We start from the raw sequence: 19,524 nt of genomic DNA, 5'->3' as shown, positions 1-19,524 counted from the left end.
CCTGCAAGTAGACACGGGCACAAACGGAAAAAAAAACCCCAAACAATGAACAGTAACGAACATGACCCTGTTCACAAACATGTTCGTTGTTCGTGGCCCCTTAAAGATCCCTTAAACTATCAGCTGGCAGGAGGAATTCCCCCCTGCCGCCTGCCAGCTAATAGTTTAAAGGGCCCTTTCCTACCACGTGCAAGGGGCAGGGCCCTTTAAACACCCCACAAACTGACCTTTCCAATGTCCAATACCCACCAAATTTGCAGGGGACATAGTCCTCACTGTCCTCCGAAGATCCCCCAAGTTTCAGAGAGATTGCACCCCAGAAAAGGCATGACCCATGTGTCCCCCCACTTTGCTGTCATTTTCTGTTCACAGTGGCAAAAACAGGACTCTCTGCTGGAAGTACTTTGAAGGGTTAAAGTCAGAAGGAGTTCAGACAGGGTTCAGCCCCTGCCGTTGCCAGGGGAATTGATTGAAAGGCCCCAGACTGGCTTGACGAACGGCTGACGAAGGCAATGAACGAGGCTTGCAACGACCACTTGTTCGTTTAGAATGGAGCCTTACGAACGGCTTGTTCGCGAACAGACGAACGGGCTGTTCGTGGGTTTTTTCCATTCGTAATGCTGTTCGTGCCCATGTCTACCTGCAAGCCAAGCAAGCAGATAGTACTATTCAGGTCATAACTGAAAATACTGTACTGCAACTGCATTGGGAGTTAATGAGTTACAATAAATTGACACTTGGGGGCTGAAATGATGGATGGAAAAAATATGGGAATACAATATTTAACAAACCTTCAGGTTTGCTGCTGTGAATTCTTGTTTTATTTTATTTATTTAATTTTTTATTTCTAAAACAGAAAAGGAGTACAGAAAAGAAAAGGGAATGGAGAATAGAATTTGAAGAAGAAGAAAAATACAGAACTATCTGTTACAAGGACTATCAGAGTACAAAAATCTTATAAGATTTAAGGTATGTTTTTTTTCAAATCAACAACACCTACAAAAGTCAAACATATTTCCATTCCTCACCTTGGAAGAAAAGACTCATTATTACCCTTATCTTATCCCTGCCTTATTTCTTAACAATGTTTCAATACTGGCTATAATAAATTGTATTCTATTAATTGTATTACATTGATCAAATTGAAAAACAGAGAGAGAGAGAGAGAGGAGAGAGACCTTTTCATTATATAACATCTCTGTGACCTCTAGTAATCAGAATTCATAATCAACTTTACAGGGCTAATTTGTCTTACACATTTATTTCTTCCCAGTTTTTATCTATTATAAGCAAAATAATTTTCCCATTTCTCTTTAAATTCTTTAATCGGTCTTCTATATAATTTATCAATTTTGCCATAACTGCATATGCTGACATTTTATCTTTCCTGTTTTTTCTAGCTAGGCATTCTTCTTCTTTCCATTTGCTTGCCATTATTACTCTAGTAGCTACCATCAGCAGATATCTGAATAATTTGTGTAGTATTCTGTCAACATTATCTGGGATTATTCCCAAAAGCTCGCTCTCAGGCTTCATAACAAAATCAATTTTTAAAACCTGAATCTCAGCATGTATATTTTTCCAAATTTTGGGGGTTTTTTTGCTTGTCCAACACATATGGGGGAAAGTGCCTTCTGCTTCCTTACATTTCCAGCACATCCCTATGTACTTCTTATCCATTTTTTAAATATCTTTTGGGGTAATATACCATCAAAAAACATCTTGTATCAATTTTCTCTCAATATCAGACTTCCTGTAAATTTTATGCCCTTAGTCCATAAATTTTCCCACTGTTGAAATGTTAGTTTGTTGCTGTGAATTCAAATGTGTGAATGGTGTCATCAGTGGAGGAAAAAAAATAGTAGGGAAGGAACTAGTTTATTTATGTTAACATGGGGTGCAAGAAATCAGGACTAAAGTATTAGATAGTGCTCTGTTGTTCCCAAGCTTTGGCTTCACTTCTAATTCCATGACACAGGCAATTCTCTCAAAGGCCAAGTGGTGGCAGCGGGTATAACGGCAAAGGTTTGAAAGCCCCTCTGAGGGTTTGTGGGACACCATGTGGGTGGCACATGCCAGGTGGAGACTTAGAGCGGGACCACAAGTGACGCCTGACACAGGTTGGACACTAGTCAGCTTCCCTCAAGTTTTGATGGGAAATGTAGGCATCCTGGTCTTGCAGCTTGACTCTCTGACTGCTGTCCAATGGACTTTTCAACTGTCACTTGTCCAACATTCCGCCAAGCTGCCTACATTTCCCATCAAAACTTGAGGGAAGCTGGCAAGTGTCCAACCTGTGTCAGGCGTCACTTGTGGTCCCACTCTTAGACTGTCACTGGTGACCCCCAGGCACCCCAGAGGGCAAGGAGGGGCAGTGCTCATGGGTCAGTGGGGCTGTTCTACCCCACACTCTGCTGCTGGGGAGGGTGTGGCTACTACAGGGAATGTAGAAAGGGAAATTGTGAGAAAATCTGCCATCAACAGCTGCAGCAGCAATAGGGAACTCAAACAAGCCTCTCCTTGTATTGAAAACCCCAAGGTTCTAGTCACTCAAAATGTACATTATGAAGACTTTTATGAAAGACTTTTATGTAAGACAATCTACAGCAGGGGTCCTCAAACTTTTTAAACAGGGGGCCAGTTCACTGACCCTCAGACCGTTGGAGCGCCGGACTATAGTTTAAAAAAAAAAAACTATGAACAAATTCCTATGCACACTGCACATATTTTATTTTGAAGTAAAAAAACAAAACGGGAACAAATACACTATTTAAAATGAAGAACAAGTAAAGTTAAATCAACAAACTTACCAGTATTTCAATGGGAACTATGGGCCTGCTTTTGGCTAATGAGATGGTCAATGTCCGGTTCCATATTTTTTCTTCCGAATCTAATGCGAGTTCAGACATACAAGCATATGGCTGAACTTGCACTGCTCAGAGATCGCAACAGTGTGAACCGGGGCTTACACAGCACACAACAGTCATACAACATCATACACAACTGAATAGCAATCAGAATATAAATGCACTTACTGTCAATTATATTGGGTTTCCTACTCCTCGGCTGTCTGCAGAGCCGGATTAAGTTCCCATGGGGCCCTAGGCAGATTACCAGTTTGGGGCCCCCATGCGATAACACTGAGCACTGACCATTTGCGATAACACTGACTGCTGACAATTTGCATTAATACTGAGCGCTGACCATTTGCATTAACACTGAGCACTTACAATTATCATTACCACTGAGCACTGACTATTTGCATTACCTCTGAGCGCTGACCATTTGCATTACCTCTGAGCGCTGACAATTTGCATTAGCACTGAGCGCTGACTATTTGCGTTATCACTGTGACGCAACCCCCCTAGAAACCACCCCCAACCAACTAACCAACTTTAAAAAAAAGGCTCTCCTAACTTCAAAAAAAAGGCTCTCCTAACTTAAAAAGGCACCCCCTATCTGCAAAAAAAAAAGACCTCCTAACTTCAGAAAAAAAGGCCCCCCTTAACCGCAAAAAAAAGATCACACTCGAGACTGAGAGGAGGAGTCGAGAGACAGAGAGAAGGAGGGGAGTCGGAGAGTGCAGTGCACATTCCACACATGCGCACTGTGGGCCCGGGACAAGTCGGCTGCTAAGCAGGACAGGCAGCGGCGGCAAAAACACCCGGTGGGCTGGATAGATGTCCTCGGCGGGCCGCATGTGGCCCACGGGCCGTACTTTGAGGACCCCTGATCTACAGCATTAACTTAATAATGAGCAAGGGTTCCTCAAGGACGTGCAAGGGGCATCTCATTTCCCCCTCCCCCACTATTGTTTCTTTCCTTTCCCTGAAATCCCTCATAGCCTCTTGACAGAAACCAAGGCTTTAACTGGTAATAGGTTGTAGGTGCCTAGCAACTCCCACAATGGCCACTGAGTGCATTCATTTCTTAAAGCTACAGATACTGCTTTTGTTACTTTGGGATTTTTTAAAAACACCACTGAGTGTGTGAGTGAGTGAGTGAGTGAGTGTATCTGTCCTACCTGCTCAGGGCTCCAATCTCTGGATTTAAATATCCACAGTTTTGGTCACTGTAAGAATTAGATATACTGATCCTTGTGCATATTGTAGACATATACTATATATTTATTGTTTAATTCGCCCACAATTAATATGTCATGATGTGTATAATGATAATATGGTATGGAGAAGTTCAGTGTTTTAAATGTTATAAAGTTTACACAATATTAAAATATCCTTAGTATGGCTGTATGAGACTGCTTGTATACAAATAGGTAAAGGTAGTCCCCTGTGCAAGCACCAAGTCATTACTGACCCATGGGAGGACATTGCACCACGACGTTTTCTTGGCAGACTTTTTTACAGGGTGGTTTGCCATTGCCTTCCCCAGTCATCTACACTTTACCCCCAGGAAACTGGGTACTCATTTTACCGACCTCGGAAGGATGGAAGGCTGAGTCAATCTTGAGCTGGCTACCTGAACCCAGCTTCCACCGGGATCGAACTCAGGTCATGAGCAGAGCTTGGGCTGCAGTACTGCAGCTTACTATTCTGTGCCACGGGGCTCTTTTGTATGCAAATAGCACCTTTCTTGACTACAAAGTTTGTTTCTTATTTTTGCTTTCCATTTTTTTCTGCCTCTCAGATGACAAAAAGTTAGATACATATGCTAAGACAGCAGAGAATGCAACAGCTTGTAGCTGTGTATCACTTCCATTATTTTCCTCATGGCTCGAAAATTTCTGGATCTTTTACCTCTCTGCGCAAGTAAACTGCAAGAAGCACACAATACAGTCACCTTGAGCCAAGAGGAAATGTGAGGTATAAATATTTTGGTAGCTTAAGGCACAAATATGGTGACTCACAAGTAGAAGTTTACTTGGTATGGTGACCCATTTTTAAAAAATCAACAAAACTTCAAATGTCCGGGACCCCTATCTCACAGGCTTCACAACCAACATTTGGGTGTGGATACACAAATTGGGAAACACTGGACAAAAAGATATTATCACTAGCTTTCATTTAAAAAATCTATAAGCAGACATTCTATTATATCTTAACAGTTCTTTTATGTAGCTAGTTCAAGGAGTGGCGAGTGAGTCTCACAGCTAAGGAGGCATGATTATATCCCACATGCATCTGGTCAACTCAACCGTCTACCCATTACATTAAGGATGCAATCTTAAAAATACTTTTCAGGAGTAAGACCCATGAATAAAATGGAGTTTCCTTCTGAGTAGACCTGCTTAGGCTTGCTATGAGACTGACAGTGCAATCCTGTGGACAGTTACCCCAGCCTAAGCCCACTGATTCACTGAAATATAAAAGACGGATATGTTTTGTAACAAGCTTAGTCTGGAGTAAATCCACGTAAGATTGCACTGCAATTCATCTATTCATCTTGTGGTTACATCTTGAAAAGTATGAGCTGATGGAACCCTATAAAGCCAATTACAGAAAGCTAGGGCAATCTTAAGTTTTGACAATTGCAGAGTACTCTTGGAGATAAAGACAACACAAGACATATGCAAATCAAAGGTTTGTCTTCTTATGAATCAATATATTCATTATAATCAAGGACTAAGCAAAACCCTCCAGCTGTCTAACTTCAGTGTCATACGTTTATTTCTACACAGGCTTTTGATCTGGTAGTATCAAAGGGCCAAGCTTTTAAAGTAAAAGATTTTGTAGAATATCAGTTGATTTAACTGCATGGCTATGCAAAGAGGCCAGTTGTTTAAATGTCCTCCAGGGAGTACTCAAATGTATTAGTAGGTGGAGAAGAAGGAAAATTATCTTCAACAGGGAAAGTTATGTACAAAAACATTAAAAAAATAAGCTAACACTCGCTGGTATTTTCTTTAATTTATGACAAAAAAGGAAGATAATCTTAGGGCTAACTTCTAGAGACTCAGGAGATATGTAAAAAGTCTCCAAGGGTTTTTTCCCCCTTAACTTAAATGCTGTGAATGCCACCAAATGGGGAGAAAAGGGTACAAGCATACCCTTTCCTCCTCTGCCCATTTTAAAATTGAAAGTTTTTCTTTCCCAGACTGCTTTTTGCCCAACAGGTAAAAGAAATGGGGGAGGGGGGTTTCCACCAAAAGTAGGAAGGCTCACATAACAGCAGAACACTATTGTTTGAAAACACCCTGAAAGCACCACAAGTCTCCACTGTGCATGCTAAATTCCCATTCACATTTCTCAGAATGAAGTCAATTCAAACAGGAATGTGAGCAATTACTCACTAATATCTGTTTTCCAGTAAACATTACTAGATTTTGAATCTCAGTATAGAACAAATTAAACGCATTTGAAATATATATTTTGCTAAATGTAAAATTAAGGTTTTTTAAAAAAAATCTATTTGACTTCTGATCTCTGGCTTCCAGTTACAAACATAACTGAAGTACTAAAGACTTGTGCACAAAGGACTGGCAGTAACTTTAAAAGTGCACACATCATAAAACAATGAATTCAGCTCAGTTCCAGAGCTACTCTAATGAGAAGGAATGAAGATGAAGGAATGAAAATCTTGTTTGTTTGCTGTAGCCCTGGCAAGAAGCAAAACAGATTTAAGGAAAAGCAAGGGCCAACTGCTGCTAAAAGTTACTGCTGCCTGCCCAGGATTTCTACCTGAAAGGAGGGAGGGACCTACTGTAGTCGCACATATGCTTTTTTGACCTCCTGCGCTGACCCTCATGCCAGCATTCACAAGCTGCAGGTCGTGACCTCATGAATTAGCATCATGAAAATAATGCCCATTTCAGGTTTACAGTCAGAACACAGCAATGGATCTGCCAGCTCCTAATGATACCATAAAACTCTGTTGGAAAACTCCCTCTGGAAGGTAGCGCGCAAGACAGTTCAGTTTCCAGTTACAGAATTTAAATCTTGTTCCCATACATTAACCTTGGAGAAAAAAACCAAACACAACCCTGGCAAAAAGAAAAAAAAACATTCTGTATCAGGAAAAGATTTAATATTTGATTTAGCAACACTTTGCCAACTGTGAATGATATAATACCCCTTGATTCATTTGCCAATGTCTATTGACTTTCCATTGGCGCTAAAAATGTCAGTTTAGAATTATAATGTATAGTTTGGGGCTCCTATTGAAAAGCTGATATAAATGCATTTTTAAAGTAAATAATACAATATCCAAAAAGATTTGTTTTTTAATTGTTGGTTTCAGTCTTTTTTGTTTTGAGTCATTCTCTCCAAAAAAACAAATGCTTTCTACTTTTTCTTCCAGCAGGGGGAGCTAGCACTCTCAGCCATGACAAGAAACCGACAGTCTTAACACTGGAATGGTTTGTGGTTTTTAAAAATACATATGATTGTTTGATTTTACAACATATTTAATCAAACAAAATATTTATGTCACATAAAAATTAAAAGCCATGTACGTACCTTTTTCTTGAAATTCCTGAGGATAGCTGAGGAAGGAAAAAAATATTAGTTAATTTTTTTATTTACAGCCTGCCTTTCTTGCTGAGACTCGAGGGGGACAAGTATTCAGAAATCCTTAAAGAGCTGAACATTTTAAATATAGCAACAAAAAGACAGACTGAAATCAACCAAATTAGTCTTTGAATAAGATCTTATTTATTTAAACCATATCTATTCCTGCTTTTCTAAAAGAAATTAAAACAGAATATTAACAATTCAAAATAAAATACAAAAGGTTTAATATTCAACAACATAAATACGATTTTAATGTGCACAATGGCTATAAAATGAATCACAACTTTTATGACACTTTTCAGTAGCTTAACCTCTGAACCAACTTCTAAAAAAATGTACACATATTGCATTTCTGGGTATATTTCAACCCCAAGACAAATTACTCAGGTATCTAGTGATGAAAAAAGTACCCAAGTATCTAGTGGTAATTTTTTTTATTTTGTTTGTGCTGTTAGAGGTTATTCTGTTTCAGACAATACTAAAATGCCCAGGACTTGAAAATACTTTGACATGAGGCAGAATATTTCTTTTGCAAAAATTCACCTGTCTCTTTTGTATATTGAATAATTTACATGAGTATAATTCCTTTACAAAACTATTTTTTCAGTTTGCAACAACAAAAACTATGTTTTGAACTTAAGCCATTAGACAACTAACACAAATTTTAAAAGGAAAACATCTAAAATTAATTTCTACATGTTAGGCACCATGGGGTATTTTTGTACGCCATCACTGTATCTCTCTATGATGAGGTAGGTACTCTCCAAGTTTTCAGAAAGGTTCTTTAGGTTGTCGTGGAGGGCTGCACCTCTGCAGAGCACTTAAAAAACTGGGTAATAGCTCTCACGGGGTAGAAAAACTGCCCCAATATCAACATGAATAAATTCCCGGGATAGTTTTCCACCTCAGGTGCTTTCTTATTTGCAGAAAACAACCTGTAAGTGGTGACTGGCTATACTACAGTACAGTAATAAGAAAAAAAAATCTAGAGCGACTTCTATCTGCATTCTGCAAACAAAGTACAACCAGAGTAGCTAATTCACCCCAGGTCAGTTAATAGGCTCCGATTTAAACATCAATTTACAAACTTTGAAAACAACCCCGTAAAATGCATAGTCAAAGATATGCCTCCCTGTCCCTGTTAAGGGCCTTCTGGAGATATATTTGGCCACTGCGGGAAATAGGATGCTGGTCTATATGGACCAATGATTCTGCAGGGTTCTTCTTAAGTTCTTTTCACAGATGACAAACATCAGGCAACAGTTATATAAAACCTGATGAAGGGAATTAGTCAAAAGTATAAATTGATAAAGTTGAAAAAACAGATAATATGCAAGGATCAGGAAAACAGCTGAATTAAAGAGGGAAGAACAGGAGAGAAACAGAACAGAACAGCACTCAGCTAAGCAGGAATTCAGGTCAGGAGGACTATTTGTATACAGATTGGCTGCAGGTCTGGTAAGAGACTCCCAGACAGTCTACACATTATACTTAGCATCAGAAATCCCACTACATGGTAGCTTGTCTCTGTCACTGCCATGCCATTTTCTGGCTGCGCATTTCCATGCTTCTGTCCTAAACACAGCAAGCTCTGGCCAGGAAGTGACCCACTTCATAAGTAGGTAAGTGAAGTTTATCACTGCTAAATTTCATACTCGTTACACAAACGTTCTGCTTAAAGGCACAGAAGGCAGACAAGCCCTCATGATATGAAGACAGTGAGACCCAGTGTGGTAATGTAGTTGCTAGGGCCAGGAAGCTGTAGGTTCAAATCCACACTCAATCATAAAATTATCTGGTGATCTGGGGCCAGCCTAACCTACCTCACATGATGTTTGTGAGGATAAAATGCAGAGGAAACAAACCACGCACACAATACCTTGACTTCCTTGGAAGAAAGGCAGGTAAAAAGTTAGGATAGATCATAGCAATCACTGCAGGCCTACATAAAACAAGCCTCTGAATATAATGAGCATGTTTCACTCATGTGAACTGGCCCACAGAAACGATTAAGTGGTAGATTAACATTTTCTGCATAGAGCAAATTTCCTTCAGTTTTATTTATATAAAAGCCTCAAATTTTACTCTGTTCTTCCACAATGTTTCATTTTGTAGACAACAATTCTCCATGGACTGGGAAGAATGCCATGACCACTTGCAGAAGGTAAACTATCTAGATCAGATCAGCTGAGAGCTTTGTCATTCTTAATTTGGGGGATCTGTGCAATTCAGCAATTCCAGCCTGCACAACCCAAATGTACTGGATGATTTAGTCTGTGTGGGTCCCTACGGATCCACACAGCTGACCAGCACTGGCACAGGACCAGGGTAGGCTATGTAGCCCAGATTGCTGGACATGGGAGGTCCTGAGGAGAAGAATGAAGTGCAGGAATACACAGGGCTTTTTTTCAGCAGGAATGTGGTGGAACGGAGTTCCGGCACCTCTTGAAAATACTCGACAATAGTGCATGAAAATAATATTATTTCAAAGAATCCTGTGTGTTTCTTCCTCATTTCCCTCTTGAGAGTTCCGCCACCTCTTTTCCCAGAAAAAAAACCCCTGGGAATATGTATCCCTAGAAACCAGCACAATGTTAAATTTTTCAGGTACATTCCATCTACTAGTTCAGAAGACACATCATGTTTTCATCTTTTCCGCCAGTAAAACTGAGGAAAAGAATCGTCATTGCTATTTGCATTCTAACAAAAGCTTATGCTCTGAAATTCCATGAAGGTTGTATCTACTAGTTTGCCAACCGCTGCCTGTTTCTGTGTCTTACGACTCAACTTATGTCCTTAAAACAAGGCTCTGACAAATAGCTGCAGAGTAGCTCATATATTCCCTCTAAAAGACCCAGGAAACTAGCATAAATAGATTTACTCTAGGCTTTCATAGGATTTTTTTCATGCTGCTTAGCTTCATGTCTGGTGCTCTTTATAGTCAATGTTCTGTTTTCTAGGACAGAACAAAACTTGGTAATATGCCAAGTCAGAGGGAACGGGAGTAGCTCAAGATATTTTTCAGTACTCAGAAGTAGCTCTCATTAAAGTTGGTGACTTCTTCTATTTTAAGGTAGGGTCACCATCTAACCCAAACATTTTATAAGCAAAGAGACAAATCTTGCAAGAGCATCCAAAGAGCCAGAAATTCATATAACTCATTAAAATAGAAGATGGGAACAGGAGTGGAAGTTCTTTTATTCAAGCATGTGGAACTTTTTACAGAAGCACATCTAGTTACTAGTTTATCATAAACACTATCATATAGCAATGGCAGGCCTTCCTGTACAGTATATCTAAATATACTGACTACATTTTGGCTATACCTGATAATCTGTTTCATATTGAAAATAAAGTCATATTTTGCTTACATGTAATAGAGACAGGGCTTTTTTTCAGTGGGAACATGGTGGAATGGAGTTCCGGCACCTTTTGAAAATGGTCACATGGCCAGTGGCCCCACCCCCTGATCTCCAGACAGAGGGGAGCTTAGATTGCCCTCTGCGCCGCTCCAGCAGTGCGGAGGGCAATCTCAACTCCCCTCTGTCTGGAGATCAGGGGGCAGGGGCACCAGCCATGTGACTATTTTCGCCGAGGGCGATTTAAACGTTTAAAAACTCCCCCCTTGTTCCAGCTGACCCAAAGTGACGTCATTGTGCGGTCCTGAGTTCCACCACCTCTTTTCCCAGAAAAAAAGTCCTGAATAGAGAGATGAGGAAATAGAAAACAGTTGAGCAGAAATGGAGGGGAACTATGCAGCTGCTACAGAACTAAAAGAGCATCACAGTAAATAATAGTTTAGAGAAGGGCTGTGCAAGTGAAGTCATAAATGAAGAAAAAAGAGACTGGAGTACTTGTGTATTCAACACAACAACCCCAATAGCAGCAAATATGCTATCAAGAAGAAATATTGATATCTTCACAAATAAATGCAAACACATGGGAAGATGTGAGAATTTTCCTACTAAAAGCAAAAAATCAATACATATGTATATTTCTCTGGGATATTTTTCTGAATTTCTTTCATACATGCCAGACTGCCTGGGTGCTACATAGTTTGATATAAGGTACTTTCCAGGGTTTCCACCCTGTTACTTTGGTTTTTTGCTAGGCCTGCACTGAAAGGACACCTTCTCAGCAGGTCAGTCAGTAGGAGATGCCACAGCAGCATCTTTTCGGGAGATGCCAGAGTGGTGGCAGCCGATGACCAGAGTGCTTTCCAGAGAATCCCTGGTCTAAGAGAGTTTCCAGCAAGAAAAATCACTTCCCCTCACCTTCCTAACAATAACAATGGTGCAACAAATGACCATGTGGCAAGTTTCACAATAGCTAAGTAGTCTAAGACACAAAGATTTAATTTTATTATTTGTTAAAATATTTATACCTTTCATCTTGGCTCAGAGTCATGAGATCTTGAGCAGTTACATCCTTTAAACTCTATTTGCATTAATGGATTTAGAAGGCTATAACTCTCCTTAGGATCTATCTCCTTAGGACTGCACTTGTAATATAAAATCTCTCCGAACCACGAGGAGGAGTTTGGGGTGGCCTTAGTTTCATAAGAATAATAAGTGACCTGTGACACAGGTATGTTGCACTTTGAATAAACGTATTTTATAACTCACTTTGAATAAACATATTATATAAGGATTACAAATAGAGAGTTCAAATTGCTTACTTGGACTTGATGTCTTTTATCTTCTTAATCAGAGCATCCCTCTTTTCCTTTGCTCTTTTGGATAAATTTTCTCCTTTTAGGATGTCTGATATAAATGCATCAACATCTACATCATGAAAGAAAAGGATAAAAAGAGATACAAGTCAAGAGGAGAAATGGTAATTTTCAGAAGATAAATACTCCCATTATGTATTTGTGTGTATGTATATATGGCAGTAATATCCAAACTATCTAATGGAGTTACTTTATCAGTTCCAGGCATAATATAATTGAAAGATATTTCAAACTCTAAATTGGATAGATTTGTTCACTGCTGTGCTTATGCTTAGCACAGCAAATGCTGTTTGACATTTGCCATCATTAAATGAACAAAAATCCAACAAGTTTTAATAAACTGTCAAACTACATGAAATATATATATTCCCTATTACTTGAGGAATAAAATCTAGAAGACAATGAAGTGCTTTAATGCATATACGATTGCTATGAGATCAAATATTGCTTGGCACTTCCATTAAAAAAGCACATTTTCAGAAGTGACCACTGACTTATGACATCTTCCTATGAGCTAAAGATAGCCCCAAGTCTAAAAGCATGCAAGTCAAACCTCCACAGTAAGGTGGTCAATCAACAACACCACACTGTTGAAATGATATCATATTCTTAATATTTGCAAGATGAGCCTAAATTGTCAACTATAATCAATATATCTAATAATAAACTCGCTACCCCTATACAGATGATAAAAGCAGCAAAAACAGACCAACTGTAAACAATGCTAACGTCTCTATGTACTTAGTCACCTAAGTACATAGAGACCTCAGCATTGTTTACAGTTATAGCCTTAGCTATGTAGGGAAAAAATGATTTTGTAAATTAGCCAGGAAGGGGGGCGTTGAACAGCCTGTTGAGGACTGAAAATGCATCAGAGGCAATAGAATGTTGGGAGCAGCAAAGTGCCAGTTAAAGAGAAAAAGGGAAGGTGAAGTCAATCTGTTGTAGCCAGCAACATCAAATCATATAATGAAACTGATCGGAAATAGATTCAGATATGAGGAAGCACAGCTTTCCCACATCCTATGGAATTTACTATCACAGATGGGGTGATGGCTGCTAGTTTAAATCGTTTTAAAATGGTACTAGACTTCCAGCTTATAATAAGGCAACTATTTGTTTAATCGGTGGCTGATTTTTTTATTCATTTAAAAATATTTCTAAACCTCCTTTCCACACAAGTTAGGTTAGGGTTGCCAGTTCCAGGTTGGAAAATTCCTGGAGATTTTGGGGGTGGAGCCCAGAGAAGGACCTCAGCAGAGTATAATGCCATAGAGTCCACCCTCCAAAGCAGCTATTCTCTCCAGGGAAATTGATCTCTGTGGCCTGGAGATCAGTTGTAATTCCAGGAGATCTCTAGATACCACCTGGAAGTTGGCAACCCCAGTTACAGTCCCCATGGAGGTGAACAATAAGAACATTAAAATGAGATTAACAACATACACACACACACACACACACACATATATGAAAAGGAGGAATCAGTGAGGAAACACCAGACAAAACAGAAAGTCTTCACCTACTGGAGAAGGTAGCAGGCAAAAGGGGAGCTTTACCATATGGCCAACTGTAATAGACAAAAGTATGGACCCTATCTAGTGCAAGTGAACTGCTGCTCATAGCAACAAACTTTCTGACTTCCTTTTGCTGCAGCCTGCTGTGCCCTCCCCCAAATCATGCCCATGGGGGATGGTGGAACAATGTAATGGGATGAAATAGGGCTCTGCAGTGAGGGGAGAATTGGGTGTAAGTTGTCTTCCTTCTCCGCTAGAGGAAGGGCTTTCTGCCAGTGTATCTATGTCATAGAATGCACTACATAGTTGGGCCAGTTCTCATCCATGTGAGTTAACCTTCAGTGCTCAGCGTTTGAGAGCGGAAGTTGCCATAACACTACTGGAATTTGAGTGGTAAAATCCCAAAGGACATCTGAATATCCATCTGTCAGCACTGAAAGTCAAAAAGTTTTGCATAATGGGGCAAACTGCAATGCACAATCATAGGATCTGAAACCTGGGTCTCCCAGATTCTAGTCTGACACTCGAACCACTATTCAACATTGTCTCTCACACTAGTTGGTCCTGAACTTTAAAAAAAACCCCACAGAACATAAACTTAGATTTTATTGTCTATTCTACGTTCCATAGTTTCCTGATAGAGAACAGGAACAGAAATCAAAAGACAGATGATTACCAAATTGTGAATTAAAAAAGAAGCTAATTGAGCAGCAAGTATATAAAAATAGCCTATGCCAGTTTTATTACTAACCTGACACTTATTTCTAAATTTATAGCAAAGAACAATTGAACTATGTTTCAAAAATTGCAGGATATTTCAAGAATGTCAGCTGTTTCTCTCTTCATTTTTAAAGATATCTGGTTTCATCTCAGTACTGTTTTAATAGATGGTAATTGCAAAGGTGATCTGCTTAAATGATATCCACATAATGATTATGTCTTATACAGTTATCCAGAATACTTTTCTGAATGCCATTCATTTCAGTAATGTTCATTCTGGAAATGATGCACTAGAGCAGTTAGATTTTTATGTGTAGGAATTAAAGGTAGAAAATCTTAGATCCCGATTAGACTGTATTAAATGGGAATGTGGTCAAGAGAATTGGCTGGCCTGGCAGAAGATGGCATTCTTTTCACCACAGCAGCTAGGGCAGGATTAGAATATCAATCTATATTTATGAATTTATTTTACTAACCTTCTCTTTGTGGAAAATGTAATCCCAGAAAAAATGTTACCCATTCCTAGACTTGAAAAACAGAAGCTGGGTACTAGTGATGGCCGAAGAGCATAGGAATATATTTAGACTGTACCCATTGGCCAGAATCCAACATAATTCAATAATATCAATGGGCAATAATATCAATCTACAATAGACTGTTATTGCTGTCTATGGACACAATCTCAACCAATCTTTAGCGAGTTTTAACTTCAACAGGAAAATTAAGCATAACCCTCTTGCACAGAGATCAATGGGACTAGAACTGCTTATCTGTTTTTAATATTCAATTTCACAGTTTCACATGCTTGTGAATTTTAAAAAATTAATAACTAATGATGAGCAGTTGTTTGCTCTACTGAGACAGGGTAAGGACAAATGCTTTTTGAACATCTGCCACTAGACCCTAATAAAATAACATCCATTCCAATCTACAGGACTCAGTTACATCAAATGTGTTTAAGCTGAAGCATTATCATCCAAAGTAATTATATAGGAAACTACTGAGGGTTGTGTCCTTTGGACAAAAATTTGAACGTCTCTGCAAAACTGAAATGTTTCTTCTGCACCACTCTACTCCCAGATCAGACCAATGGAAATCTCTTTAAAACATTTGTTCTGAAAGAAATTAGTTTGATGAGCTGTTGCGTGCAGCCAATCAGAAAAGTCATCCTATTATCTGTAATATCCCTGTGGCTGTCTCATAGACAACCTTGGCTGGAAACCTTAGTAGTTTAGTTCAATGGACAACCAGGGGAAAGCACGCTGAAGCAGCACAGGCATACCATATGGCCACCCAAATACCTTTCGAAACCAATGACTCTCAACATGTTTCACCTGTATGCCAGTATCAAAGAGATATGCAGTTACCCGTTCTATTGCTGAACTGATCACCTTGGAACTAGTAAAATGACATTTTGCCCACTCCTGCCCTTGTATCTTTTGCTGCACTGCATTCCTTACCTGGAACAACAAGCCTTCTCCTTCACATCCATTATTATAGTCCTTTTTCACCTCCTTCCATGAAGTCTCCAATGAACCACAGCTACCTCAAATTTTCTACTAAGATTTCTTTCCCCTCATCCTTACGTTTGCCCCTTTTACGTTTATCACACTCATTTTTCTTTAAAACCCTTCTAGGTGCAGATTCTGCACACTGCAACCTCAAACAAGCTTGGAAGATCAGCAGACTGCACCTCTGGACCACTTCAGCGTATTCATCAAATCTTCAGTTTCTTAGAATGAATAATCTTTCAACTTCTTCGGATGAATAAAGCTCAGGGTGCATAAGTTTTTTTACACCTTTCCCTATCTATCAGGATAGAACTGTTTTGTATGGTAGTGGAGGTGGTTGTGTCGCTGTTGATGTCTGTTTCACGCTAACTAAAATCTGCCTATCCATTAATTCCATGAAATAAAAACAAGCAAATGTTCTATCTAACTTGTTCTGTTTGGAATTACAAAATGGTCTCTGTAGGTCTCAGAATCAACTATAGTAGCTGCCTACAAGCTAGAAAGCCAACTCCATATGAACCATAGCTCCAAGAAAGTCAGTAAGATTTTTTTGCCATTGAATTTCCACAGAAAGTAAATTGTAAAACATCACCATTTATTCATTCACAGGCCACCTTTCTTGCTGAGACTCATGCTGGTTTACAAAATATTTTTAAAAAACCAATGCAATTGGATAGCATAAGACAACCAATGAGCAGTGCATTATGACCAGGCTTACAGAATTAGAAACTTTGCAAACAAAAATCTGTCACAGATATGACAAAAAACAATACAGAAAACAGACTACAAATATAAAAGACAAAGCATATAATGGAGAGGAATGGAGAGGAAAAGCATATAATAAACATTGTAACAGACTACAATCCTACTCCCTTATAAAAGCATCCTCCTGACCTGTTCTAAAACAGTTCTAAACTCTTTATAGTATCACCATCCAGAACATTGCAATTTTGCACATTCCATCAGGCTGGAGCTACCACAGAAAATGCAAGTTAATGGGTAGTTGCTGATCACACCCATAAACCCAACTTTGTTCAGAACAGAACTGTTAGCAGGAAGGGGGGGGACACCCGTAACTGTCAAAGCTTCATTTAAAAGCTTTTGCAAAGAGAATAAAAGAACAGAGGAAGCTGACCATGGTCTACAAAAGCAAAGATGATCCATGCAAATAACATTTCTCTAGAATTAGGAGATATACAAAGGATGCATTGTGTGATACAGGAAATGCAACACTGAAGTGGTTTTCCATTTTTCAGATATATGAAAATGTAAGCAAATATGCTACGTGAAACTTAGCTGAAGATTAAGCCTTTGTGAAAGAATATGCATGTAAGTATTTTGGAGAGAAACACACAATCCAAAGAGCTATGTTCTTCCCACTTAAGGAGAGTTTGAACGTACATTTCTAGAGACACACACACAAACGTGGCAAAGGACCTACTGTTCCAAGGAAAATTGCAAATCCAGCTGGACTCAAACAAGTCCCACCGTGTGCCTAAAGAAACAGGACAGGGTTCCGATCCGAAACACGCCTATTAGGAAGCAAGTTTCATTGACCTCAGCGAGATTTACTTGTGAGGAACCACAGTGAGAACTGCGCTGCGGATTGTGGCCCCGGTAAACATATTCCATCGGAGAACCAGACTTAAACATCGCTTATATATTTAAGATTAACAGCGCAATCCTAAACAGTTTCTCCAGTCTAAACCCACGGAAATCAGTGGGCTTAGATTAGAGTAACTCTGTTTAGGATTGCACTGTTAACCTGCCTTTTCCCAGGGACGGACTGAAAACCGAGGGAGGGCCCGTTCTAGATATAAAAGCGTGCCGACCTGCCCACCTGAGAGCATACAAATAGAGCGCAGTCATAACCCTCCCTTCAAAGTAAGAGAAGAAAGTTTTCCTCTGAAAAAGGACCGGAGATCTTTTCTGCAGCATTTTTCAGCCTCTGATGGCGAAGCCGCGCCTCTTCAACGAGCGTCACCTCAGAAAACTCGACTCCCCAAGTTCGTATTCCCCGCCCGACTTTCTGGGGTTCTCCGTGCGCCGGTTTTCCCGCCCCTTACCAGAGAACCCCCCGCCCCAGGTTTCCTCACACGCCAGCCCTTCCTCCCCGAAGCCCGCCGTCCGCGACTCCCAAGCGCGCTGGGAACGCCAACCTGCCAGGAGGCCGCCGACCTCCTCGGGGATAGCGGGGGCGCTGAGCATGGCGGTCCAGGGGGTCGCGCGGGGCCAGCTCTCGGGCTGAGGGAGGAAGCGATACAGCCCCGCCCCCTTCGCCTGGCTCCGGGAAGTCAGTGAGGAACCCCACGGCCGGAGGCGGAGCCAGAAGGTTTTCGATTGCCGCACCTACTAAGCCGGGCAACGCTACGCGATGTTTATGGGTCGTGCTATACCCGGTTTCCCTTGACGACGGTGGCTTCCCCCCGGCACGTGACCACTCCTGTGCATACGCCATTTTTAATGAGGGCATAACACTTCAGTTGTCCACTGATCTCTGGGCTCAGCTTCCAATATGAAACATGGTGATTCATGCGACACGGCAGTTCCGGTGAGAGGAATTCCTTCATTGGATGGAAGGGTTTGAATCGCGAGGGGAAGCGGCTGTTTTGATTGGCTCGAAAACGTTGGGTGGGGGTTACGTTACCCACGCTGTTCATTACCACCAATCGAGGCCTTTTTTTCCTTCAGCAGATACGCCCACTGGCTTTCAGCCACAGCCAATCAGCTGACGTATTCTCTCGGCAGTGAGCGGAGCGGAGGAAGGAAGGCTCCGGGGGCGGGGGAGGAGAGGAAGGGTTGCGTTGGAAAGCTTTGCGGGCCTCCTCCTTTGTTTGGTTTTTGAGAAGCGGTTTATTTTTGTTCTTTAATTTTGTTCTTACGGCATTTGATAAGTGACAGCAAGAAGGTCATTTTCATATCACGTGAATGCAAACAATGCCGCGATTCAGTCTTTTTAGGGCCAATTTCTTTCAGTCCTACATTATTGACATTCACAAGTATATATAAAAGCAGGAGTTCCGTCGCTCCGTAAAGGCTTTAAAAATTATTCCAACGTAAGCGCTGCTGAGTCAGCACATTTCATATGCGTGAAGTGTCCAGTCGTTAGAGAGCTGGTTGCATTTGATATCTAAAATGCAGCGAACGAGGGAAGGACCGAGGCCAGTTTCGAGCAGTATCTGACCCCAACAGTAATCAAGCCACTAGGGAGGGGGTGAGGACCAGTTCCCACTGTTTAGAGAGCGGCAAAGCAGGGTTAACATAAAACAGGTTTGGTGTATTGTGTTTGTGATCATTCTGTTCCTTTAATCCAGGCCGGGGTTGTAGACTGCTGTGATCCAATTAGGGTTACCAGGAAGAGCTAGGTGGGGAAGTTGATTCTGTAGCTCCTCACAGAGAAAGAACCTGACTTACTAAATTGTGCTGCTGGTTAAAACTGCTGCCTCCTCATTTCTGATGGCCTAGCATTAGGAACGCAACATGTATGTTGAAATTACATGATATACAGATCCAATTAGAAAAATGTGTGTCTGTGGGTTGGAGGGTATTAAGGCAGCTGTAGTGATATTAGCACCTTA

General features: G+C 40.5%; 1 protein-coding gene across 1 annotated transcript in view; it reads right to left on the bottom strand.

Moving 5' to 3' along the window:
* The window catches only part of SKAP2 (src kinase associated phosphoprotein 2), a 198,355-nt gene extending 180,046 nt beyond the window's left edge, over window positions 1-18,309 (bottom strand). The window contains exons 1-3 of the mRNA XM_054991951.1: window positions 18,106-18,309; window positions 12,148-12,253; window positions 7,416-7,441 (exon numbers count right to left, since the gene is read on the bottom strand). Of these exons, the coding sequence (XP_054847926.1) occupies window positions 7,416-7,441; window positions 12,148-12,253; window positions 18,106-18,154 (181 nt within the window). The 5' untranslated portion in view covers window positions 18,155-18,309. The remainder of the gene's footprint in view (window positions 1-7,415; window positions 7,442-12,147; window positions 12,254-18,105) is intronic.
* Window positions 18,310-19,524: the final 1,215 nt, after the last annotated feature.

The sequence above is a fragment of the Eublepharis macularius genome, chromosome 11, assembly GCF_028583425.1.
Source record: "Eublepharis macularius isolate TG4126 chromosome 11, MPM_Emac_v1.0, whole genome shotgun sequence".
Classification (NCBI taxonomy): Eukaryota; Metazoa; Chordata; class Lepidosauria; order Squamata; family Eublepharidae; genus Eublepharis; species Eublepharis macularius.
This window is presented reverse-complemented; position numbering and strand designations above follow the sequence as displayed.